Raw genomic sequence first — 26,926 nt, forward strand, 5'->3', positions numbered from 1 at the left:
TCTCAGAAATGTGTCATTATTATGTAACGGGACAAATTAATCAGGACATAATGCCATAATAATCGGTGTACAAGGTCTACATGGCCTTATTTTCGAATGTCATGAATAAGAAATGGTGATAAAAATTGAGCTTAGTTATATTTACAAGTATCCTTTGATTATGGTGGCGAATGCTCATTTTACAAAAGTAAGTTGTATCGCGATACGTCGAATTCATTTTATGTTTCTTGGCAGGCAACTGTGTAATAATTTTAGGAGCCACTAATTCAATGACCGATACTGACATCATCTCCTCTGACATGGTGAAGTCAACACTTATAACTGCACATTTAATACATTTATAAAGTACTATAAGTAGCAGATATAATTTGATAATGAGATCATTCAAAAAGAAAAAATACATATTGATTACATTAATATTTTATAACAAGTATTTTTTTTTATAAACAATCTTAGTTCGAATATATATTACAGCTTCAATCAAATTGTGTTCTAAAAATGTGCGCTTCAGTCTTAGAACTGTTAAGCTCATTTCTAATAGGTTATATTATAAATAGCGCATATGCCATCATCACTGCTTCAATTTAAAAGATAGGTTAGAAAAATGCATGTATCAGCCTGTTATGTATCTTTCAAAGCATAGAATCATCTTCTGCATAAGTGTCAACAATAAAATGTTTTATTGCTAAATTTGACATTGGCGTTTGTCAGATTCAATTTTTTTTACATATATATGGAGCTTTCTGCAAAAAAAATGTGTCTTCAAAACTTTATTCCATTATAAATATATATCTCAAAGTATTTAAGATTTAAAAAAATATGATGTTCATTTTAAATTGAAATTATTATTTTATAAATTAGCCGCATAATCAAATAATGGACCATCCCCCCCAAAATAAGTTATGTTTGGTATGACTCTGTTATTGCAGAATATTTTTGAATTAAAAATGTTTGCCATAACTGTGTTGTTGTATTAATGAACATTTGAAACCTTTCTTGACTAAACATAGCTTAATAAACGCACTACAACTTTTTAAATGGAAACTTTAGGGTAAAAATGTGGGGTATTTATTGTCTCCAAATCTTCTTTTTTCAGTATCCCTCTGACAAAGAGAAGTTTGTGAAGAAATTGGAGTTAAAAGAGGTCCAAGAAGGTATCTCTTAAATAATATCCTCTTCAAATGATGGTCTATCCATTTGCACATTGCTTCTTTCAGTGCTTTCCACAGGCCATTTAACGGTCCATCGCCAGGGCGCTTGAATTTCGAAATCAGAGTCCGCGGGGCGCCTGAAATTTTCCAATCAGTGTAATTTGGCTGTTACTGCAACTATCCATTCTTAAGATCAAAGCGATATTGATTTCGCAGAAAAATTTGAAAGCCGATTTACGATCCTCTGTCAACTACATGTAACGCTTTACCCATCTAAAGCCTGCTTAAGGGCGGAGCGTCGCTGTATTGGAAAATCAATATTGGCCAATGAGAGCGAACGCTTTGTATAAGCGACAGCACTCATAGGCAGGAACTACCTGCAGTTAAATCATGCAGACGACTCGTGAAGTACATGTAATTGCCACAGAAATCTTGGCTTAGAAGACTGATGATGGCTATAATCCTCATGGAAGTTGTGCATTTCATGAATAATACTGTCAAAAAATTTACTCGAATCGTAAATCGTTTTAACAAATTCATTGAATTCATTATGCAACTGTTAATGTTTTCTTAAAGTCTCAAATGAGCATAAATAAATTTGTAATCCGAAACCCACTTCCGAATGTAAATGTTAACTCTACGTTAACCGATTCTTGCTTCAAATAAACAGTGATTATTTATTTTGTGTTGACCCTTTGTCTCAACAAGAGGGCCAAGATGGCCCTAGTTCGACCACCTGAGAGGAGTCGGTTCATTCAATGTTAACAGAATGTCAAACTTGACCTGTCCTAGATATTGACCAGACAAGCATCCTGGTCAAGTTTCATCATTATTGAACCAAAACTCTGGCGTATGGAGTGTTTTTGTTTATGTAAGATTTGAAATGGTGACCTTTATTTTGAGTTGACCCCCCTTACCAAACATCAAACTTACAAAAATAAATATTATGACCAAGATTAATAAAATCTGAAACAAAATTGTGATCTCTAGACTCCAGAGTGTTAACAAGGATTTTGTATAATATAACGAAAATTTGGACAAGAATGCTTGAGAAATGTGAATGCTAGAGTGTTTACAAACCAAATGTGGACGGACTGACAGCGGACAAAGACCAATCCTAAAACCTCACATGAGCAATCAGGTGAGCTAAAAAGTGTGTTTCACCGATCTGAGCCATTTTCCAACTAGTCCAAGAAATCAATAAAACCAATGTATTGACTAAGTTTCACAATGATAAGGCAAAATATGTGACTTCTATAGTGTTCGATCACAAGGTTTCTCTATATAGTCAAATAAGGAAAACTGCCCCACCCCCCTGGCGGCCATGTTTTTTTTACCAAATCGGGACCATTTGCAAACTCATCTGAGATATAAATAAAACCAATCTTTTCACCAAGTTTTATGATGATTGGGCAAAAAATGTGACTTCTAGAGTGTTCACAAGCTTTTTTTACTATATAAATACAAGAAAACTGCCCCCCCCCCCCCCGACAGCCATGTTATTCAACTGACCTGAACCATTTTCGAACTCAACTCTCGTATAAAAAAAACAAATGTTCTGACCAAATTTCATGAAAATTGGGCCAAAAATGTGACTTCTAGAGTGTTCACATGTTTTCACTAAATACATATAGAGAAAAATGCACCGCCCACTGGCGGCCATGTTTTTTCACCGATCTGGACCATTTTTGAACTCGTCCGAGATATCAACAAAAGGGCCATGATGGCCCTGTATCGCTCCACTGCTTAAAAAAAGGCTGAAACAAATATTGTCAACATGTGCAAATACTTAAATAAAGGCCCTATTTAAGCACATGTACACTTTTGTGACCCCCTGGGCTGGGTCAAATTTAACCCCAGGGGCATAATTTGAGCAAACTTTGTAGAGGACTACTATATCTCACTACATACAAAATGTGGTAGCCCTAGGTCCTAGAGTTAAGGACAAGAATATTTTTTAGAGTTTTCACAAAATAAGCAAAATATAAGTGTATAATTATAATGTTCAATTTTGTGACCCGCGGGTCAGGGTCAAATTTGACCCAAAGGGCATAATTTGAACAAATAATTAGAACAAACTTGGTAGAGGACTATAAGATGTTACTGCATACCAAATTTGGTAGCCATAGTCCGAATGGTTTTCGACAAGAAGATTTTTAAAGATTTCACAAAATAGGCGCTTTATAAGCCTTTATTCAATTGTGTGACCCCTCGGGGCAGGGTCAAAGTTGACCCCAGAGGCATTATTTGAACAAATTTGGTAGAGGTTTATTAGATGTCACTACATACCAAATTTGGTAGCCCTATGCCAAATGGTTATGGACAAGAAGATTTTTAAAGTTTTCACAAAATAGGCCCCATATAAGCGTATGTTCAGTTTTGTGACCCCCGGGCAGGGTCAAATTTGACCCAAGGGGCATAATTTTAACAAACTTGGTAGAGAACTATTAGATGTCACTACTTACCAAATTTGGTAGCCCTATGCCTTATGCTTAAGGACAAGTAGATTTTAAAAGTTTTCACAAAATAGGCACTATACAAGCATATAATCAATTGTGTGGCCCCCAGGGCAGGGTAATTTTAAGCATAATTTGAACAAACTAAGTAGAGGACTATACAATGTCACTACATACCAAATTGTATAGCCCTAGGCGGAATGGTTATGGACAAGAATTTTTTTTTAAGTTTTCCCAAAAAGGCATTATATTAGCATATGTTCAATTTTGTGACCCCGGGGCAGGGTCAAATTTGACCCGAGGGACAAAATTTCAACAAATTTGGTAGAGGACTATTAGATGTCACTACATACCAAATTTGATAGCCCTAGGCCGGATGGTTATGGGCAAGAAGATTTTTGAAGTTTTCCCAAAATAGGCCTTATATTAGCATAAGTTCAATTTTGTGACCCCCCGGGGCAGGGTCAAATTTGACCCAGGGGATAAAATTTGAACAAATTTGGGAGAGGACTATTAGATGTCACTACATACCAAATTTGATAGCCCTAGGCCCGATGGTTATGGACGAGAAGGTTTTTAAAGTTTTCACAAAATAGGCCTTATATAAGCATATGTTCAATTTTGTGACCCTCGGGGCAGGGTCAAACTTAACCCCAGGGGCATAATTTGAACAAACTTGGTAGAGGACTATAAGATGTCACTACATACAAAATTTGGTAGCCCTAGTCCCAATGGTTACGGACAAGAATTTTTTTTAAGTTTTCACAAAATAAGCCCTTTATAAGCATATATTCAATTTTGTGACCCCCGCGGAAGTTTCAAATTTGACCTCAGGGGCATAATTTGAACAAACTGAGAAGAGAACTAATACATGTCACTACATACCAAATTTGGTAGCCCTATGCAATACAGTTATGGACAAAGACATTTTTAAAGTTTTCACAAAATAGGCCTTATATAAGCATATGTTCAATTTTGTGACCCTCGGGACAGGGTCAAACTTGACCCCAGGGGCATAATTTGATCAAACTTGGTAGAAGACTATAAGATGCCACTACATACCAAATTTGATAGCCCTAGGTCCAATGGTTATGGACGATAGATTTGTAAAGTTTTCACAAAATAGATCCTATATAAGCATATGTTCAATTTTGTGACCCCCGGGGCAGGGTCAATTTTGACCCCAGGGGCATAATTTGAACAAATTTGGTAGAGGACTATTAGATGTCTCTACATACCAAATTTGATGGCCCTATGCCCAATGGTTATGGACAAAAAGATTTTGAAAGTTTTCACAAAATAGGCCTTATATAAGCACATTTTCAATTTTGTGACCTTCGGGGCAGGGTCAAATTTGACCCCAGGGGCATAATTTGAACAAATTTGAAAGAGGTTCACCCCAGGAACATTCCTGAGAAATTTCATCAGAATTGGACCAGTAGTTTAGGAGAAGAAGATGTTTAAAGGAAAAGTTAACGCACGGACGCACACACGACGGACACAGGACCATGACATAAGCCCCGCTGGCCTTTGGCCAGTGGAGCTAATAAAACCAATGTTTTGACCAACTTTCATGATGATTGGGCAAAAATTGTGACTTCTATAGTGTTTACAAGGTTTCTCTATAGCCGAATAAGGAAAACTGCCCCGCCCACTGGCGACCATGTTTTTCAACGGACCGGAACCACTTTTGAACTCAATCAACATATCATTAAGACAAACATTTTGACAAAGTTACATGAAGATTGGGCATTAAATGTTACTTCTACAGTGTTTACAAGGTTTTTCTTCTTTTTTTTACCTAGTGACCTAGTTTTTGACCCAGCATGACCCAGTTTCGAACACGATCGAGATATCATTGGGACAAATCTTCTGACCAAGTTTCATGAAGATCGGACAATGAATGTGGCCTCTAGAGTGTTTACGAACAAATGTGGACGGACGGACGACAGACGGACGGACGACGGACAAAGACCGCTCACAAAAGCTCACCTGAGCAATCAGGCGAGCTAATAAAAAGGGCGCGAAAATTATGCAGCATGTACAACGTCGCGTCGTGTGCATGGAAAGTGAGGGTGTATTGAGCGTTGTATTAACAAGCACAACACACCATGTCAAAGGATTTGCACATGTTCAGTGGCAATATTTCATCAAATCTATAAATAGTCGCTTATGCCGAAATTTATTTGAACTTAGGAAAACTGGCAACGTTTGTGTAAAAGAAAATATTGAGCACTTTTATCGTCAATATTTACCAGAAAGTGCTTTTTAAAATGGGATTATTGGGTAATAAATAGAAACTTGAAAAGTAGTAAGTATGCAGTGATAGAGTCGGGTTGATACGGATGTATTGGGGAATTGTTCGGGCAGTGATTTTACTATCTTTGTGGAAAAATTTTAAACAATTATTAAAAAATGTCTTTATCAATGACTTTATAGCTGGGGGGGTTTTCTTGAAGAGTCATAGCGCACCAAATGACGTCTTTTGAAGCTGTTTTTGTTAAAGTTATAATGCACCACAGAATGTCAATTGACACGTTAAATTAAAAAAAATCAACATCTGGAGGGAACACCCCTCACGAAGCCACCCCTGTAAGCCCGGGGCGCCTGAAAAAATTCCTGTGGAAAGCACTGCTTCTTTCCTTTAACACTTTCATTATCCATTTCCACTCGTTTTTAATGTTCAAACTTACATTTTCCTGGTTTTAATAAATTCTAGTAAGTATTACTCATTTATGTACCTCCAAGATTGCTTATTGCAACACCCATTCACGCATTAAGACTCAGTTAGTCAATCTGTGTCCGACAGCATCCAACCTCACTTACACATTGATCTTATTTGAACTAAGTTCAAAGACTTTTATTGGTTGACGAGAAATAAACAGTTTTTTAATTACACCAACTTTGCCTTACTGCAAAAATACTTTGATTCATGCACAGGTGTTGCTGATGGCATTTTTGTATGTACATATTCATATAGATTAATCTCACTTGGACATAATTTAAATAAATGTGTAATCGAAATTATATGTTTTGCACTAAAGTGGTTATCAATGTTTATCCACGTTTGTTTTTATTTCATTTTCAGATTCAAAACAATGGACCACTTACAGAAGAAGCATAGCACATTGTTTGAATCCGATACCTGGTATACTTAGAAGAGTAAGTAAATATTACAATTTTTGTATGATTTGTAAGAGTTAGACGATCGATCCTGTATCATATAACACAAATACTGGCTACTTACGTTAAATTTTTATTGATATAGTAACAGCCTTTCCCTGGCAAAAATTGATCGTAATAAACTTTATAAAATGAATAAAATGTTGTAGTGGCACCTTTTGTTTATGAGCAGTTGAAAAACCAAGGCAAATAATATAATGACATTAAAAAATATTCAGATTCCAGTTCTGAATGAACCTGCCATTCTTTTGGAGGAAGAGTCCTGGCTGAATTGCAGAGAGAAAGAGCTGTCCTTGAAAAGCAAGAATCTTACATGGGAAACATATGCTAGTTTGCGAGAACAGTCTGTGTTTCGACCACATGCTGAAAACCCTGACTGGTATTGGATTGATTCCTATTGATATCTAGGTTTGGAAATGCTAAAAGTGCTGTATCTGATATATTAAACAAAATGTGTGATGATTTGAAAGAACATTCAAAGATTGTAAGTTAGCCAACCTTTTTATAGGTCCTTTTAAATGTTATATTTAATGTAGTTGTTCGTCTTTATGTTTTTTTTTTGTATTTTTCTTGTTAAATTTCTTCTTATGCAGTTTTCAACAATATTTCAGTCATATCACATTGGTCAGTTTACCAACTTACACTTTTCCTGAGTAAGCTGGTATGCCAGTGGCTGACAATGGCCCTTCTTGAATCAGATGTATGGGGACAATGGCCCGACTTGAATCAGATATATGCGGACAATGGCCTTTCTTGAATCAGACATATGGGGACAATGGCCCTTCTTGAATGATGTATAGGGACAATGGCCCTACTTGAATCAGAAATATGAGGACAATGGCCCTACTTATATCAGATGTATGGGTACAATGGCCCTTCTTGAATCAGACATATGGGGACAATGGCCCTTCTTGAATCAGACATATGGGGACAATGGCCCTACTTGAATCAGACATATGGGGACAATGGCCCTACTTGAATCAGACATATGGGGACAATGGCCCTTCTTGAATCAGACATATGGGGACAATGGCCCTACTTAAATCAGACATATGGGGACAATGGCCCTTCTTGAATCAGACATATGGGGACAATGGCCCTACTTAAATCAGACATATGGGGACAATGGCCCTTCTTGAATCAGACATATGGGGACAATGGCCCTTCTTGAATCAGACATATGGGGACAATGGCCCTACTTAAATCAGACATATGGGGACAATGACCCTACTTGAATCAGACATATGGGGACAATGGCCCTACTTAAATCAGACATATGGGGACAATGGCCCTACTTAAATCAGACATATGGGGACAATGGCCCTTCTTGAATCAGACATATGGGGACAATGGCCCTACTTAAATCAGACATATGGAGACGATGGCCCTACTTGAATCAGACATATGGGGACAATGGCCCTTCTTGAATCAGACATATGGGGACAATGGCCCTTCTTGAATCAGACATATGGGGACAATGACCCTACTTGAATCAGACATATGGGGACAATGGCCCTACTTGAATCAGACATATGGGGACAATGGCCCTACTTGAATCAGATGTATGGGGACAATGGCCCTACTTGAATCAGACATATGGGGACAATGGCCCTACTTAAATCAGACATATGGGGACAATGGCCCTTCTTGAATCAGACATATGGGGACAATGGCCCTACTTAAATCAGACATATGGGTACAATGGCCCTTCTTGAATCAGATATATGGAGACGATGGCCCTACTTGAATCATACGTTTGGGGACAATGGTCCTACTTGAATCAGACGTATGGGGACAATGGTCCTTCTTGAATCAGACATATGGAGACAATGGCCCTACTTAAATCAGACATATGGGGACAATGGCCCTTCTTGAATCAGACATATGGGGACAATGGCCCTACTTAAATCAGACATATGGGGACAATGGCCCTTCTTGAATCAGACATATGGGGACAATGGCCCTACTGAAATCAGACATATGGGTACAATGGCCCTTCTTGAATCAGATATATGGAGACGATGGCCCTACTTGAATCATACGTTTGGGGACAATGGTCCTACTTGAATCAGACGTATGGGGACAATGGTCCTTCTTGAATCAGACATATGGAGACAATGGCCCTACTTAAATCAGACATATGGGGACAATGGCCACACTTGATTCAGAAGTTTGGGGACAATGGCCCTACTTAAATCAGACATATGGGTACAATGGCCCTTCTTGATTCAAACATATGGGGACAATTGCCCTACTTAAATCAGACGTTTGGGGAAAAAGGCCCTACTTGAATTAGATGTATGGGGACAATGGCCCTTCTTGAATCAGACATATGGGGACAATGGCCCTACTTAAATCAGACATATGGGGACAATGGACCTTATTGAATCAGACATATGGGGACAATGGTCCTACTTAAATCAGACATATGGGGACAATGGCCCTTCTTGAATCAGACATATGGGGACAATGGCCCTACTTAAATCAGACATATGGGGACAATGGCCCTTCTTGAATCAGACATATGGGGACAATGGCCCTACTTAAATCAGACATATGGGGACAATGGCCCTTCTTGAATCAGACATATGGGGACAATGGCCCTACTTAAATCAGACATATGGGGACAATGGCCCTTCTTGAATCAGACATATGGGGACAATGGCCCTACTTGAATCAGACATATGGGGACAATGGCCCTTCTTGAATCAGACATATGGGGACAATGGCCCTTCTTGAATCAGACATATGGGGACAATGGCCCTTCTTGAATCAGACATATGGGGACAATGGCCCTTCTTGAATCAGACATATGGGGACAATGGCCCTACTTAAATCAGACATATGGGGACAATGGCCCTTCTTGAATCAGACATATGGGGACAATGGCCCTTCTTGAATCAGACATATGGGGACAATGGCCCAACTTGAATCAGATGTATGGGGACAATGACCCTACTTGAATCAGACAAATGGGGACAATTGCCCTACTTGAATCAGACGTATGGGGACAATGGCCCTACTTGAATCAGACGTATTGGGACAATGGCCCTACTTGAATCAGACAAATGCAGACAATGGCCCTCACAAGGATTTCATGACCAATCCTACACACAAGTTATGAGGCCTGGCCTGGCATTGGACCTGCAATCCTGGGATTTGTATTCCAGCACTCTACCAACTGAGCTAGCCGGACCCCTATGTCTGTATGATATATGCTTAATTATACAATGTAATATCAATTTTAATTATACCTGTAATATAAATGTTGTGCATGTATTTGTAGGACAGTAATGGCCCAAGAGGGAATTATTGATATCCATGGCATTGGACCATTTGGCAGAGTCATAGAGATGTTTGCAGAGACGTTTCTGTATGCTGGTATAAGGAGGGTATGTGGCTACATGTGGTTATATAGTGTATATTATATTGTTATATATTGTCCGGGCTTGCATTACTTGTTAATGTGGAAGTGCAGACTTGATGGCCTCTGATATTGAATGTAAGCTCATAATATTTGAATGTTTTGCAGTGTTGCACAGCGTTGGTCATGTGCATTTTAGAATTTCAATTTCGTTTCAGAATTCTTTTTAAATCTTTTTTTTTTTTCCATGTTTGCAATTTTGGGGGTCCTGAAACAAAATCTGGGAGTATGTTTCCAAAACTTCCTTTAATGCAGGCCCTTTGTTGTACGATGTTCAATTTTTAATGCTGTTCAAAAAAAGGGACATTTTTATAGAACTCTTGCAGTGGGCGGTCCAGTTTGCATGCGGCTTTAGTCCAGGACCATTTTGTCTGCTCTCTATTTCAAAAAAGTTTATATCATTATAAAGCTAGATAGAAAATTGTGTTGGCAAGCTATTACAACAAAGTGCGATAACCACCCTGAAGCAATTCTAAGTTATTGCCCTTGAAATATTAACACAATTGGCCTGATTTACCTTTCTGCTGTAGAACTCAACTTATAATTTAGTGTTTATGGTATCATCATCAAACTTGCTGATAATGTTTGTGGGGATAATATCCTGTTAAATTTTGAAACACAAATAAAGTGGTAGATGTGCTTCAGAATAATGGCCCTTGAATTAAGAAAAATTGAAGGTATAAAGAGTGTGTGCCCTCTAACTGAAATAGCTTATATTGTATTTCCAATATTGGTCACATAATTATGATGGTGGGTAATAACAAGCCAGATTGCTCGAAGCACTTCTGAATGATTAAAAATAAGATGATTTAATCCAGACCTTTAAACAGGTATTTTGAGCTCGGCCGTTTTCGGAGAAAAACCGAGGTATTGTCACAGCCAGCTCGTCATGTCGTGTCGTCGGCTGTCCGCGTCGTGCTAAAACCTTAAGATTTTGTCAAGGTTTTGAACATTGGCTATATAATCAAAGTGCTTCTACCTACAACTTTGAAACTTCATATGTAGCTGCACCTTGATGAGTTCCACAAACCTCATCCATATTTGGGTCACCTGGTCAAAGGTGAAGGTCACTCTGACCTCTAAAAAACAAACAAACAAAAAAAAAAAAAATTCTGACAAGCTTTCATTTATTAAAAAATGCACCCGCAGCCGAGCGTTGGCACCCCTTATGCGGTGCTCTTGTTTGTGAGAAGTCGTCAATCTTGTGAATGTTTTGTGCAATTCATGGATTTTTATTTTATGCTTGTACTATGTAAACTTTGGGTGACAAAATATAGAAGTTCAATTAAAGAAAGAATTAAATAGAATTATCATAAATGTGCATATTCATAAATTTTATTTTGTTAAGAGAACATATGCCATAATAATTCATCCCATTTATTGTTAATTTCAGGGTTTTGCAATAATGGAGGACAGATTAATGGAAATGAAGGACACCAATTCATTTGAAGACAATCTTAACAAGAAGGAGGTCGTTTCTACGAAGGCTGCACCACCACAAATTGTGTTCCCAAGTCTTTCAGACTTCCATCTAATCTTATTCTGTTAACACTGCATGTGAATGTACTTGATGAATACTCTACATTTAAATCCTATAACTTTTCCTAGTCAAGTAGCACTTTTAGTGTTTGCAAGTTGTTTAAGTTTTGTGCAGTATCAAAGTTTACTTATTGTTTTCTTATATTAAATAAAATAACAACAAAAGTTATATGAACTATTAATGTTAATTTTACAAAGCAACTGCCTATTGTAGGTGATGCACTGATATTTAATTTAAAATCTTTAATTTGAATCTGTTATTGACTTTATTCATTAAAATCTTAAAGCATGAATGTTAAGCTCAGTATTACACTGAAAGTATTACATATCAAAATATACATTCAAATATGTATTATTTTTTAAATAGTGATGGAGTGTATTCTTTAAATTATACCAAGAACATCTTTCAATTATATGACAAAAAAAAATGGGTAGACTTCAAAATGTGAAATGAAAATATATCATAGAATTATGCAAATTGTGATCATTCATACACATTGTACGTTTTTTCGATCTCCTTAGCAGGAAGTGCTCATCGTGAGCTAGTGTAGTGTCCCCATGTCAGTTGTTGTTTGTAATGTTCAATCAACATTTCGCTTGTGTTCATTCTAGAAGCAACATTTTTCATCCAACCTTGAGGAAATTTGGTCACAATGTTAATCTTTAAAATATCTGATAAAGCTTATAAATATAAAGTTAAAGTCAGCTGTAATCTGGAAAAAGCAGACACTGTGTCAAAATGCGTTGACCCACTATTTGGAGAGACAAACTAAGGTAATTGGTAGGTTTATATTGTAATATTAATGTGGAATGACAGCTTCCTATTATAGGAATATTTTTTTAATTGTCAGCTTCTTGTGGAATTTTACAAATTAAAAGAATTTCCTTTTGTTTTAGTAAGGAACTGAATGAATACAGGCCCATGGCCAGATTTGCATTTTGTTCTTTTCAAATTCCCATTCTCTACTAGCGGACTGTTTCTAAAGTGTGTATCTTACTTGTATCTTGTTTGTACTGTCAAGATTATAGCAATGTCAAGGTTTGTACACATAATGAGGCATTTTGTTGAAGCCCATTTTGTTACTATGCCTAAAGCTGTTTACAATTAAGTACATGGAAAAGAACACACCACTAAATAAACAGGTACAAATCAATATTTAAGTATATTAACTTGTGTTCCCACATTTGCATTGTAAATATATTGGTTGAACATTTAACCAATAATGTTTTATTAAAAATGAACAAAGCAAAATGCAATAAAAAAAGCCAATAACCAGAAATAAAAACTAATTTATAAGTTTTTAACATGCCCAGATGTCCAACTGTTACTATGGATATTACAGAAATACAGCTTGCTTATTGGTTCACAGTGATTCTAGTCAAGTAGACAATCTTACCACTGCCATATGTATGAAAATATATACTGTCAATTATGTTTTTATAAATGTATAGCATCTCTTGCCTAATTATGTTTTACATAAACTGACTTATTTTGCCTGCGTAGTTACATAGAGAATACTGCCTGATCTTTTCACAATGTATCAGGCAAGGCTTAGAATAATATAACGGCGTCTATATATGACCATCCTCCACACATGACTGATATAAGAACTTCCTGTGGACCATGATATAAAAAATATATCAGGCAACATTATATCAGGCTGATATCAATGTGGTGGTATGATAAAAGGCGATATTTTTATATTATTGATGTATGTATAATAGTTGATAATCTAGAGCTAAACATTTTTATAAATATGACTTTTGACACTGAGTATCTGTATAGACATATTGACATATTTCAATATTTTGATGTGCTGAAAGTAAACTATGTGCAATTGGTGAATTTAGAAAGTGATTTTGAATGTGTTCTTTTTTATATCCTAGAATGGTCTACAATGTAGTGTCCATTTGGTTTTGTACTGGAAATCAGAAAAATATGTTTATCTAGTGTTATTATATGTGCATCTGGTTGATCATTAACTTTAGATGTAACTAAAATAAATATATCACACTCAACGTATTTTCTTAAACATTTAAAAAATTGCTTTTAAAGCATAACAATGTATGCTGCATTAACTCGCCTTTGAAATTTTGTTGTTGTTTGTTTTACTTAAAAACTTGATCCAATAGTACAGGACTGTAAGCTTAAATGGCCATTCACATTTTGAGCACCTTTATGCCTTAAAAATTTAAAAGGAACCAAAAACAAGTATTTGTTTAAAAAATGACGAATAATGTGATGTTATTAAAATCTGATTTTGAAACTTGTTTGTTGTTATCTACTTATTGATTTATAACAAATACATTCATATTAACCATTTCTATAGTTTTTATGTTATTGTGCATATTCTTTGTGTAGCTAATGAACCGATTTGTGCGGATCAAATACATTTTATTACATGTTCTTTCTATTAACCGATCCGCTTATCAAAATTACTAGAACCAATATACAAACTGCATATCGCGCATGACCTTATTGCACGATGTTTATGAGCGTACCAACTTATATTTAATATACTAGTATTTACTTAAAATGTGTGTTACGAAGTAGTTCAAGAATATATGAGCCGCGTTGTGCCGAAATGGATCTTGTGCCATATGGGGCCAACGTAGCTCACGCCACCGGCGTGTTAGCGTTGTCTAGCCAGCAAACACTGAAACCACGTGCACGCGTGTGTATTTGGAAGTTTATGGCGCCCTTCACGCCTGAGGTTACGTTATTTAAAGACTCGAAGCGTGTCTGAGCACTCCTACAAGGTATCACGAATGTTGGGACTAATTATAAATTCTATATCCAGCTATTTGATTTTTAGCTCCACTTGCCAGAGACCAGCGGGGCTTATGTCATGGTCCTGTGTCCGTCGTCCGTGCGTGCGTCCGTGCGTGCGTGCGTTAACTTTTTCTTTAAACTTCTCCTAAACTACAATTCTGATAAAACTTCTCACAAATGTTCCTGGGGTGAACCTCTTTCAAATTTGTTCAAATTATGCCCCTGGGGTCAAATTTGACCCCGCCCCGGGGTCAATAAATTGAACATATGCTTATATAAAGCCTATTTTGTGCAAACTTTAAACATCTTTTTGTCCATAACTATGGGGCCTAGTGCTACCAATTTCGGTTTGTAGTGACATCTAATAGTTCTCTACTAATTTGTTCAAATTATGCCCCTGGGGTCAAATTTGACCCTGCCCCGGGGCTCACAAAAATGAACATACGCTTAAATAAGGCCTATTTTGTGCAAACTTTAAAAATCTTCTTGTCCATAACCGTATGGCATAGGGTTACAAAATTTGGTATGTAGTGACATCTAATAGCCCTCTACCAAGTTTGTTCAAATAAGGCCCATGGGATCAAATTTGACCGTTCCCCAGGGGTCACAAAATTGAACATATGCTTATATTGGACCTATTTTGTGCAAACTTTAAAAATCTTTTTGTCCATAACCATTGGTCCTATTTCTACCAAATTTGGTTTGTATTAAAAAAAATTATCTACCAAGTTTTTTTCAAATTATGCCCCTGGGGTCAAATTTGACCCTGCCCCGGGGGTCACAAAAATTAACATATGCTTAAATAAGGCCTATTTAACACCGTAGTAACGTTTTCCATTAATAAAAACTCACCCTTCCAACTTCAAGCGCCCAGTGGGACGGGGGATAGAAAGAGAAAGTCACATGCTTGAGTACATTTCAACCCATGCGCATTGCACGCTTTTTTCGCATAAAAAAAACAGTGGAGCGATACAGGGCCATCATGGTCCTCTTGTTAATGAACGCTTTATAATTATGATGTGGTCTTTTGCTGTGTGTGAAACCGGAGTACTCAGGGGAAACCCAAACTGTCTTGTGTGGTGACCATTAACCAAGCTATATTGCGGCGGGAGCGGGGATTGATCCCGGGTCGCCCAGGTGAGAAACGCTTAAGCCAACCACTGCGCTAACCGGACAGCCCACTAAGAGAACCGCAAAACATTGCGTGACTTTATAGCGGACAGGGTACCTCTTTACCAGGCTGCACAAATGCATATGGCATAAGGCCCATTTTCGGATTACGCGGCTCATTTAGGCCCATGCCTTTTTATTGATTAAGCCCAACATAAAGAAATAAACGAGCGCTAATATCATATGAATCAGTTTTAAAGTTTGCCGTTCCATTTTCGCTTATAACGACCCTTCTTAAACATATACTTCAATTTAACAATACAAGTACAAGTGTAATTAGTATCAACAACAATAATGGTTACAGGTGTAAACTTAAATGCCGGATTATGTAATATTAAGACGCAAAATGAAATCCTACAACAATAGTTGAGAGAAAAATCACAGAAATATTAGAACACTTACCAGTTATAGGTATTATTTCCTTTAGAGAGTAATGCAATCTAAATTATGTCAGTAGTTTAAAGGGGGCAAGTAAGTTTATATATCCTAACAATTATTGGATTATACCAGTTTTCAAAATGCAATAATATGCACACTGGGTCATTAGTGGGTTTATAATAGATAGATGACACACTGTATTGTTTTTATTTGTATACGGGATTTGTATTCAATTGAAGACCATTAACAATTAGATATTGAACAGTGTCCAACAAAGAAATCACAATGAGCAATAATTATGAATGATCTCACCTAGGGTTATACTTAAAGAAACATGAGTACGCTTGTTTATTTACAACTTAAACCATGAAATTGTATCTATGGAACAATCAAGTGATAATGAATAACAACATGTTGTTTCTAGGTACTGAAAATGAATCATTTACTTTACCTTTGTATGAGTATAAGATAATATAGAACAAAGAACGGCGCAATGAATGAATCCACGGATGAAAAATATCCAAACTGATGGACGAACTAAAGAACGAACGGACGGGTTACTTGAAAAACGAACGGGTAGATCAACAAACGAAAAAAACGGACGGATGAACAAACGAATGAGCGTACGGACATTTTAATTTATTAACGGACACGTGTGTATGTCAAAGGAATTTTGAGCGATCTATGGTTCAGACAATAAATAAATATCCCTATCAATGTAATAACCACACCGCTTTAAACACCGTCGCTGAGCAAGCTTGTTATTAAACTAAAGTCTCAGCTTGATTGAACCATTTGTAAATCCAATGACTGTTTACTATACATATTACAAACTACCGGTAGTACATGCTACGATGCTATAAAGCCGTACAAAATCGTACGGCTTCCGTAAGGAGGCTCCACGAAAAGGAAGTAACGCTCGATTGGTCATTGTCGTCTCGGGTACTTCTTATGTGTACCCTGGGTACTCTTAAGTATACTTACATGTACCCCGGGTACGGTAAATATACTTAAACGTACCCGGTCGAGATTAGACTGTACCCGCCCAAATCCGATGTCATAAGACGCGCTACCGATTACCGTAAAACGATATTGTTTATCTTAAACAAACTTCTCTTTTTTTTTTAAACACACTGCATCAACATGCTTTTTGAGTATGAGTTTCGATAATATAGAGGCCATTTAACAGTAAATTGCCATAAATGTGAACATAGTTAATTAAAAAAAATAGCCGACCACGAGCGATTTAGCGATAAAATTCCCGGTACGTTTTAGTATATTAACCGTACCCGGGGTACATGTAAGGATACTAAAGAGTACTCGGGGTACATGTCAGTAGTACCCGAGCTGTCAATGACCAATCGAGCGGAAGTAACGGACATTCCAAACAGCGCAGAACGCATAACATCAAGAACGCCATATCGCTGCGATCATTTTGAAATGTAAAGAGACGTCATCGATCGCAACTTTGTGGAGTTTGCACAATGCGCTGGACAGAGCACAATGGGGACGCCGTGGCATTGCATTAAGGTCTTTTCAAGCGCCGTTTGGCGCTTTTGACCTTCGTCGAGTTTTTATCTATGAAAGTAACGTGAATATATGCAAACATATAAGTTAAATACGAGTTTTCAAGCTGATTTTACCACTTATAAAAAATTAACATATACACGAACTATGAACATTACCGGTATATTAAACATTAGGTGAACATTGAAAAGGGTACTTGATAATACGTACATGGACAACGGACGAATGAAATGTACAATATCATGTATAGCGATCGGTGTTCGGTTAGAAGTTTTGTTCAGTAGCCCATTTGATCTTATTGATACATGTATTACATTTCGTGTAGACGGATCACAAGACAACATTGGTTGCTTCATTATTAAACCAATGATGTCATAATTTCGGATGAGTATTTGTTTTTCCAGTTAAATTCAGATTTATCTAATCTGACAAATACATAGAGAACAATACACCTACACATATGTCTCACTGTTATCGCGGAATTAGTAATATTTACAAATGAGGAGAAAAGTAAAACTATAAATCATGTATATTATACTGGCTGCATGTTTAATTGATGTAACAATCGAATAAATAATCTTTGATAATCGCAAAGACTAAGAGAACGTTCTTTGTTTCCGCTGTCATCGCCACAAAATAATTATGTCGGCAAATCGTTTCGTTTATTTTTGATACGATACATAAGTGAATGACTACTTTGATAAGAATGTAAAATGGAATGTTTCTTGTTCTGAGAAAACTGGGCATAATGCATGTGCGTAAAGTGTCGTCCCGGATTACCCTATGCAATCCGCACAGGCTAATCAACAATGTCAGAAAACGCAAACAAACAACGTATTTTAGGCCAACAGTATTTCTAAAACAGCAATGATTATCTCATTAGGTTTGCGGTGTTATAAACACAAAGATTGTGTAGCAAAATAGTTTCTTACAACGTTATGTCCAAAACACGGGTTAAACAATAAAGCTATAAATATGTTTTTTTTCGTAAATATCTGCAGTCCTTAATTAAAATTAAAATAATAGTCAGACTTCAGCTTAAACAGTAGTAGACCTATGTACGGGTGGCAGTTGAATTCCCTATGGAGCGGTTTTTGTCCACCAATTGGTATCGGTTAATTTATTGCAAATAACCGATCTATTTCAATCAAAACCAAAACGTATTTTGTGCAATGCCATACATGTTATACAGATCCTTATATATAAAATGTCCGGGGAAATACATAAACATAATATAAAATTATCACAAAAATAGTTCTGAAAACATTTTGAGTTATAAGTATTCCTTGCTGTGATGTTAAAAAAACTAAGTCATTGAACGCAACAATGCGATGGCAAGACGTCTATTCGTGGAGTTTTTCTGTTACAGTATTTCTGAAAAATATAGTGTAGTGTAGCCTTTATTATTTATGTCATCAATTGACGTAAGCGATATTGATGGAATGGATGTAAGCGATATGCCAAGTCTCAGCAGCAATATGTAAAATGTTAAATATTGCTTGGGTATGATTGTAACATATGAACCTTTTCTTACAGCACTGTTTTATAAAACATCGAAACAAGATGCATTGATAATGTTTATTATGGTAAGTATTAAAATTTAATCGCAATAAAATGTGCAAAATGTGCGTATTGTCCATAGGCGCTCGATGTCAATGACAATGTTTTACTTATTTATTTGTTTTTTAGTTACCCGTTGTTTATTATAATGCATACACATACTAAATTAATTAAAATCTTCTGACAAAACGTCTGCTTAAAAAAAGATAGTTCGACTATGTACATAAATATTGTACATAAATATCTATACATACATAGTCGAACCATCTTTTTTAAGATGACGTTTTGACGGAAGATTTTTATTAATTTAGTATGTGTATGCATTATAATAAACAACAGGTAACTAAAAAAAATATTTTTTTTTAAAAATAAAACATTGTCATTGACATCGAGCGCCTATGGTATTGTCTTGTCTGGTTTGCTCGAACAGTAAAAGACCTATCCATTAATATGATTCAAATTCAATATACATTGATAGGTCTTTGGTTTGCTGTATCACTGGCATTTAACATTAACATGACATCACTTATCATAGACGATATTATTTATGTTTGCATTTGATTTATTTTTAAACAAAATTCGTAATTTGATAATCCTTTTTTATCAATAAAAAGAGCTTTTTGAATGCAATAAGTAGTTGTCATGTTTACTAATTTGTTATGACATGACTGTAAATGAAAATATTTTTTATATCGTATGATTCCCTTATATCGAGGTTGTCCTAATTTCAATTACTTTTTTTAGATTAAGAACACGGCTCTTGTGATGACATCAAACCCATGCACTCCGAGTATTTTGTTTTAATTACATAACTATGCTTGAAAATAAATACAAACACTACCAAAATAAAAAAAAATCAAGTATAAATGCATTTCAAAATCAGAACAAATGGCGAATGTAAGTTTTTTTTACAATTCCAAAGCCCTTTTATAAATGTGTCAATGTCGCAAACAAAGAAAGGCCAATAAAACAAAAACTTGTTTAAATATAAATAGAAGTTATAAACAAGTTTAATAACTGTTTCAGTTTGTAAAAATATGTTCAGTGAATAGAATATTTGAAGTTTTGTTGGCATAATGCGTAATGCAATCGGGTACCACTCCTTTCCAGATGTGACATCTCGATACTAGTCCAACTTGTTGACGCTCTCAAATATTAAGCTACTTTTTATATAGGTATTATATATTACTATAGGTAAGAATTTAGCCCATATAAAAAGTAACTCTAAATTCTTTTCGCGTCTTATAAATGAGACTAATCTTGATACCAGGTAAACAACGCACATAGTGGATGTTATTTGCGGTAGTGTATTGAACTATCGGCTTTGCATGGTAAAACAAGCTGTAAATAAAAGCAAATTTGGCATGGATATAACGGGAATTGAATAAATCTGTAAAGGTAAATCATTTATTGCGGCTTTGTTTGCATTAATTCAAAAATTTTGTTTACTTGTTTCCGTAACTGCACGATACATCGGTTACCGCGTATTGCAAAAAATTGTAATTCAACCATAAACAATGTACCTTCACAGATTTTTTGAATTCCTGTTAAATCCATGTCAAAATGGTAAATATTTACACTGTAAAGTTCCATACACACCAGCAGTAACATGCACAATGCCCATGGTTACCTTTTAGCGAGGCATCACACCTGAAAGGGATAGTACTCGATTGCAATAGGCATTAGGTCAACTTAACTTAAAAATTAGATCAACTGAACATATTTTATTTAAACTTAAACAGAAATTGAACTTTTTTATAGCTTCTAATTACAATTAAACAATTTATGTTCTTACAGTCATTCTTATTTTGACAAAAATGTGCACATAAAAGTGCTCAAGAATTTTGTAAACACATTTTTTTTCAAATAAATTGTGACATATTATGTTATTATTTAAAGATTTTATAAAATAAGTGTCCAATTGGGATGGGTTTTTCCAACTGAACATGTGTATATCCATACATACCAGACGTCCTGATCTAGTCGGGACAGCCCCACTTTTAGAGTATTTGTTCCAGCATCCCCATGTGAGAATATTTGTCCGGACATACGTGAAAATCGATGTGCATTCTATAAATTTACAATAAAATTTTTAATTTGCTATTCAAGCTCTGTCTGGCTTTTATTTACCATTGCTAATCGGTTTATTGCCCCTATTAACCAACCATTTCTTTTACTCGAGTGCACCAGTGTTGTTTTTTGACATCTTATTTATCTGCAATTTTTTTATTTTATCAGGCATTCACACCATGATGTTTTTATAAATGGGGTCCCTAATTGCTATTGATAGATGCATCGTAGTGAAATAAAAGCCACCTGATATTGTATTTCATTGCCTAATCAAGTCCAAAGATACTGTTGCACGGTATTCTGTGCATTATACTATCTGATTTTCACGAAATAGTTTGTACATACATGTATTGTGTTAATCTAAATTTAGCGTTCTTTGACAAGAGGTTGAAAAAAATTGCTCGATGCGTGCACATCATGTTACACACTTTAAACATGTTCAATTGGGGCATCTCATTCTGTCCGTCCTTTTGTCTTAAAAATGTGCATAGCTTTATCTCTGACACTATATAAGATATCAACATGAAACTTCATGGGTATGTAGAAATCAATGGGAAGAGGTGCCATGCACAAGAACCATAACCCTACACTTTCTTTACTAAAAGTTATTGTCCTTGGTTGTTTTTGTATGATGTAACTTTTCAGGGCTACATTTTTGATATGCTACTAGATTTCAACATAAAATATCATGGGTGAATAGATATACTAATGAGGAAAATTGCAATACATAAAACAATTACCATATTATTATATTGTATATCATTATTATTAATATATCATTATTTTGTATGATTATACTCTATATTAAGGGATTTGCAGTCATCCATAAACAAAATTTATTTGGCGGGGGATATTAATGTAAGGAATTTGCTTGTTTTTCATTTGCAATCATGTATTCAAACATAATTACTTGTATACATTTTAGTAATTAACATTAAATTTCTACAATCTTAATACAGGTAACTAAAGATACATCTTTTAGGATCAAAAGGAAGTAAAAAACACACAATCATCATGGAAGAGTTGCTGCAGGTTTTAGTCAAAGATGCCCATGCTGCCAAATTTCAGCCAATCCGTTCTGCAGCTCAGTTGGCATTGGGTACCATGACTTTACTTCAACTTTGCTTACTGTTTAGCTAAATGTGAAACAAAAATCCTTGTATACATGTTGAATAATACATGCTTTATTATGCCCCCCTTCGAAGAAGAGGGGGTATATTGCTTTGCTCATGTCGGTCTGTCGGTCCGTCCACCAGGTAGTTGTCAGACGATAACTCAAGAACGCTTGGGCCTAGGATCATGAAACTTCATAGGTACATTGACCATGACTCGCAGATGACCCCTATTGATTTTGAGGTCACTAGGTCAAAGGTCAAGGTCACAGTGGCCAGAAATAGTAAAATGGTTTTTGAATGATAACTCAAGAACGCATACGCCTAGGATCATGAAACTTCATGGGTAGATTGATCATGACTTGCAGATGACCCCTATTGATTTTGAGGTCACTTGGTCAAAGGTCAAGGTCACGGTGACCCGAAATAGTAAAATGGTTTCCGGATGATAACTTAAGAACGCATACGCCTAGGATCATGAAACTTCATGGGTAGATTGATCATGACTTGCAGATGACCCCTATTGATTTTGAGGTCACTAGGTCAAAGGTTAAGGTCACGGTGACCCGAAATAGTAAAATGGTTTCCGGATGATAACTCAAGAACGCATACGCCTAGGATCATGAAACTTCATGGGTAGATTGATCATGACTCGCAGATGACCCCTATTGATTTTGAGGTCACTAGGTCAAAGGTCAAGGTCACAGTGACCGGAAATCGTAAAATGGTTTTCGGATGATAACTCAAGAACGCATACGCCTAGGATCATGAAACTTCATGGGTAGATTGATCATGCTTGCAGATGACCCCTATTGATTTTGAGGTCACAAGGTCAAAGGTCAAGGTCACGGTGACCCGAAATAGTAAAATGATTTTCGGATGATAGCTCAAGAACGCTTTTGCCTAGGATCATGACACTTCATAGGTGCATTGATCGTGACCCGCATATGACCCCTATTGATTTTCAGGTCACTAGGTCAAAGGTCAAGGTCACAGTGACAAAAATCGCATTCACACAATGGCTGCCACTACAACGGACAGCCCATATGGGGGGCATGCATTTTTTACAAACAGCCCTTGTTTAATTGAACTTGCTATATGTAATGTAAAAGGCTTCACTTACTTTAAAAAAGATAAGAGTAAAAATTTACATGTCTGCTGAGATTTCTTAATGTATGTAATATTTTGTCATTCAAAACGTCAATTTGCCTCAAAGCATCAAAATAAGAGTAAAAGAACAGCCATAGATTATAAGAATAAACAATCATAAAGGTCCCCTAGACGTAGTAGATATGGTGATGTGTCGGCCTAGCGATTGGTAGGTCACAGGTTCAATCCCCACTGTGGAAGCGTTCTTTAGATCTCTCTTCCATAGAAGTACTGGTTCTAGTCCGAGGAAATGGACTCAAGAGCATTTCAAATAAGCCTTAGGCTTTCGATGCAATCATGCTTAAATAAATAGGTTTAAACTAATTATAGAAGTTAAAGCTACTTCTCTGAATACAATATTTAAAGGATCTGACAATCTAACAAAATTGTGTTTGAATTGTTTTCTGCAGGAATGAAGTAAAAAGTTTTCTAAGATGCTATTTACAGATACATTGTCAACTCAAAGTGAAGCAGAGAAATTGGCAGCATTTGAACTGAGAGAAAAATGTTTGCTGCCTTTACATCTGGCGTTAGAAAGCAAAACCAAGCGACTGATGACTCACGCCTTATCAGGAATAGAGGTGAAAAGCTTTAAGGGACTTGTTCACAGTTTGGCAGAAGGACAATAACAAAAAATTGTCATTTAAAATTCAATAGTCTGAGTAGTGCAGTGGTAACTGGATTTAATTTTGCTTCCATTGTCTTGGGTTTGAATCTGTGGGAAAGGTTTTTTTATGCTCCCCAAAAAAATTTGGGGGGGAGCATAGAGTCGCCGCTTCGTCTGTCCGTCCGTCCGTGCACAATTTTTGTCCGGGCTATTTTTCAGCAACTAATGACCAGAATTCAATGAAACTTTATGGGAAGCTTCACTACCAATAGGAGATGTGCATATTATCAGCGGGTTCTGGTCGGATGCTTTTTCACAAAGTTATGGCCCTTTGAAATTTTCCATTAACTGTACATATAGTGCAATTCTTGGCCGGGCTATTTCTCAGCAACTAATGACCGGAATTCAATGAAACTTCATTGGAAGCTTCACTACCAAGAGGAGATGTGCCTATTATCAGCTGGTTCTGGTCGGATGATTTTTCACTGAGTTATGGCCCTTTGAAATATTCCATTAACTGTACATATAGTGCAATTCTTGTCCGGGCTATTTCTCAGCAACTAATGACCGGAATTCAATGAAACATTATGGGAAGCTTCACTACCAAGAGGAGATGTGCATATTATCAGCGGGTTCTGGTCGAATGATTTTTCACAGAGTTATGGCCCTTTGAAATTTTCCATTAACTGTACATATAGTGCAATTCTTGTCCGGGCTATTTCTCAGCAACTAAGGACCGGAATTCAATGAAACTTAATGGGAAGCTTCACTACCAAGAGGAGATGTGCATATGATCAGTGGGTTCTGGTCGGATGATTTTTCACAGAGTTATGGCCCTTTGAAATTTTCTATAAAAAAATTCTTCTCCCCCCAACTACTGTGCCCTCAAGACGTTTCCTTTTATTTGAATATATAGTGCAATATTGTGACAAAAAAAACCTTTGGGAGCATCACCTGTCTCCGACAGTTTCTTGTTTGTTTGTTTTTTCTTGCTAATTAAATTATTTTTTGTAACTCACAAGAGCAAAAAGTGCTTAAGGCGAGCTATTGTGATAACTCTGTGTGTTGTAGATTGTGTCAATTTGTGTGGTGCGTAGTGTATGTCATCCCCTTTAATCACATTTTAGCTGGGGTCACATTTATGACTCAATCTTGATGAAACTTGGTCAGAATCTCATGCCAATATCTAGGCAAAGCTTGAATCAGGGTAATGTCATTAATGACTTTATCTTTGATAATTTTAAATCTTAATCACATGTGTCCAAAAATAAGGTCACCTGGTCAAATATTAGAAAACCCCATATTATCTATCTAGAAGCCACATTAATTACTCAATATTTAAAAGCGCGGTCAGAATATAAATATTGACAATATTAAGGCCATGTTTCAATCTGTGTTAAGACATGTCAAAAACTATGTCACCCTGTCAAGTCTTCAACAATTGGTGTACCTTTAACTCAGATGAGTGGTTCTTGTTACACATGTACCTATTACAAATATTATAGTTTTGTGATGATGTAAGTATGTAAACTGTGAACAAGAAACTTTTATAGTGAAATATCTGTATATAGCTGGACTTCATTATCATAAACTGATTTTAATTGCAGTTCCAAAATGTTTATGATGTGGCATTCATTGGCATACATTCTTTCCATGATCAGGCACGAGTGCCTCTGCTAAATCAAGACAGTTAGAATTATAGGCTTGTAGACTACTCATATATAAAACAGAGTTATCTTCAGTGGTGTCGAGCTTTTTGCTGTTCCTTAAATGGTGTATAATGAATTGTGTAAAAATGAAGTAGCATTCTTGTAGTTGAAGGTTAAAAGTTCAAATGTTGAAATTTAAATATATGTTTTCCTTCTATTAAAAAAATGTATGTCAAATATTAACTCGAGCTTCTGATATGCAAAAGTGTCTGTCAGTAAGCTCATTTCAGAAAAAATGTGGATTTTCGATAAATCGCCATTTGTGGAAATTTCAACTTCAAATTTGCCATTTGCCATTGTCAACAATGGCGATCAACAGCAGGAACCCTGCTCATTAAAAAAGTTTCTTATGTGAGCCTTGCTCTGGCAAAAGGAGGCTGACTGCTTGTGTGTAGAGTGTTGTCCCAGCTTTGCCTGTGCATACCCCAAAGGCTCATCATGGACTACCTTTTCTGCCTAGACTAAATTTTTGTTTAGAAGAGACTTCTTTAAAACAAAAACATCCATTAAAGTGCAAAATGTTATCCCTTATAAGCCTGTGCAGACTGCACAGGCTATGTGCAAACTGCACAAGCTAATCTGGGAAGATTTACGCACATTCATTAAATCCTGTTTTCCCATAGCAGGACTCAAATGTGTTTGTGATTGCAGAAAATGTTGAAGGATGAGAGATTCCAGTCCAGCCTGGAGTCGGCCAGTGAGGACCAGTGGCTTCCCCTGCAGATACTGAGCACTGTGTACAGTACACCAAACCTGCCAGAGGAAATACAGGCAGACATCATGAAGGTCAGTACACCAAACCTGTCAGAGGAAATACAGGCAGACATCATGAAGGTCAGTACACCATACCTGTCAGAGGAAATACAGGCAGACGTCATGAAGGTCAGTACACCAAACCTGTCAGAGCAAATACAGGCAGACGTCATGAAGGTCAGTACACCAAACCTGCCAGAGGAAATACAGGCAGACATCATGAAGGTCAGTACACCAAACCTGTCAGAGGAAATACAGGCAGACGTCATGAAGGTCAGTACACCATACCTGTCAGAGGAAATACAGGCAGACGTCATGAAGGTCAGTACACCAAACCTGCCAGAGAAAATACAGGCAGACGTCAT

General features: G+C 36.4%; 2 protein-coding genes and 1 long non-coding RNA gene across 7 annotated transcripts in view; all 3 read left to right on the forward strand.

Annotated features, from left to right (window-relative positions):
• On the forward strand, positions 1-14,020 carry LOC127850837 (PRELI domain-containing protein 2-like). 3 transcript variants are annotated; one of them, XM_052384183.1, is made up of 6 exons: positions 1-187; positions 1,097-1,154; positions 6,696-6,769; positions 7,009-7,169; positions 10,077-10,182; positions 11,608-14,020. In XM_052384183.1, the coding sequence occupies exons 1-6, from the start codon at positions 113-115 to the stop codon at positions 11,761-11,763; spliced, it is 630 nt and encodes a 209-aa protein (XP_052240143.1). In that variant the 5' UTR covers positions 1-112; the 3' UTR covers positions 11,764-14,020. The 3 variants fall into 3 exon arrangements, with proteins under 3 accessions (XP_052240143.1, XP_052240144.1, XP_052240145.1); XM_052384184.1 differs by lacking the exon at positions 1-187 and adding an exon at positions 224-302; XM_052384185.1 differs by lacking the exons at positions 1-187; positions 1,097-1,154 and adding an exon at positions 5,735-5,893.
• Positions 14,021-19,035: 5,015 nt separating this feature from the next.
• LOC127850808 (brefeldin A-inhibited guanine nucleotide-exchange protein 3-like) overlaps positions 19,036-26,926 on the forward strand; it is a 58,727-nt gene continuing 50,836 nt past the window's right edge. For 2 of the 3 annotated variants that reach the window (XM_052384132.1, XM_052384130.1), the window contains exons 1-4: positions 19,036-19,187; positions 22,191-22,330; positions 23,940-24,073; positions 26,460-26,594. In XM_052384132.1, the coding sequence (XP_052240092.1) occupies positions 22,246-22,330; positions 23,940-24,073; positions 26,460-26,594 (354 nt within the window). In that variant the 5' untranslated portion in view covers positions 19,036-19,187; positions 22,191-22,245. The remainder of the gene's footprint in view (positions 19,188-22,190; positions 22,331-23,939; positions 24,074-26,459; positions 26,595-26,926) is intronic. The other variant, XM_052384131.1, reaches the window with a different exon arrangement.
• On the forward strand, positions 22,368-23,053 carry LOC127850848 (uncharacterized). The gene is made up of 2 exons (XR_008035479.1): positions 22,368-22,732; positions 22,886-23,053. It is a non-coding gene; the product is annotated as an uncharacterized LOC127850848 (long non-coding RNA).

The sequence above is a fragment of the Dreissena polymorpha genome, chromosome 11 (assembly GCF_020536995.1).
Source record: "Dreissena polymorpha isolate Duluth1 chromosome 11, UMN_Dpol_1.0, whole genome shotgun sequence".
In the NCBI taxonomy this organism is placed as follows: Eukaryota; Metazoa; Mollusca; class Bivalvia; order Myida; family Dreissenidae; genus Dreissena; species Dreissena polymorpha.

What these genes read in the sequence shown, in the direction of transcription:
- LOC127850837 (XM_052384183.1), top strand. Translation starts at nt 113, where the DNA reads ATGGTGATAAAAATTGAGCTTAGTTATATTTACAAGTATCCTTTGATT. An exon ending in CGAATGCTCATTTTACAAAA is followed by an intron (nt 188 to 1,096) that starts GTAAGTTGTATC and finishes TTCTTTTTTCAG; the next exon opens with TATCCCTCTGACAAAGAGAA. An exon ending in GTTAAAAGAGGTCCAAGAAG is followed by an intron (nt 1,155 to 6,695) that starts GTATCTCTTAAA and finishes TTTCATTTTCAG; the next exon opens with ATTCAAAACAATGGACCACT.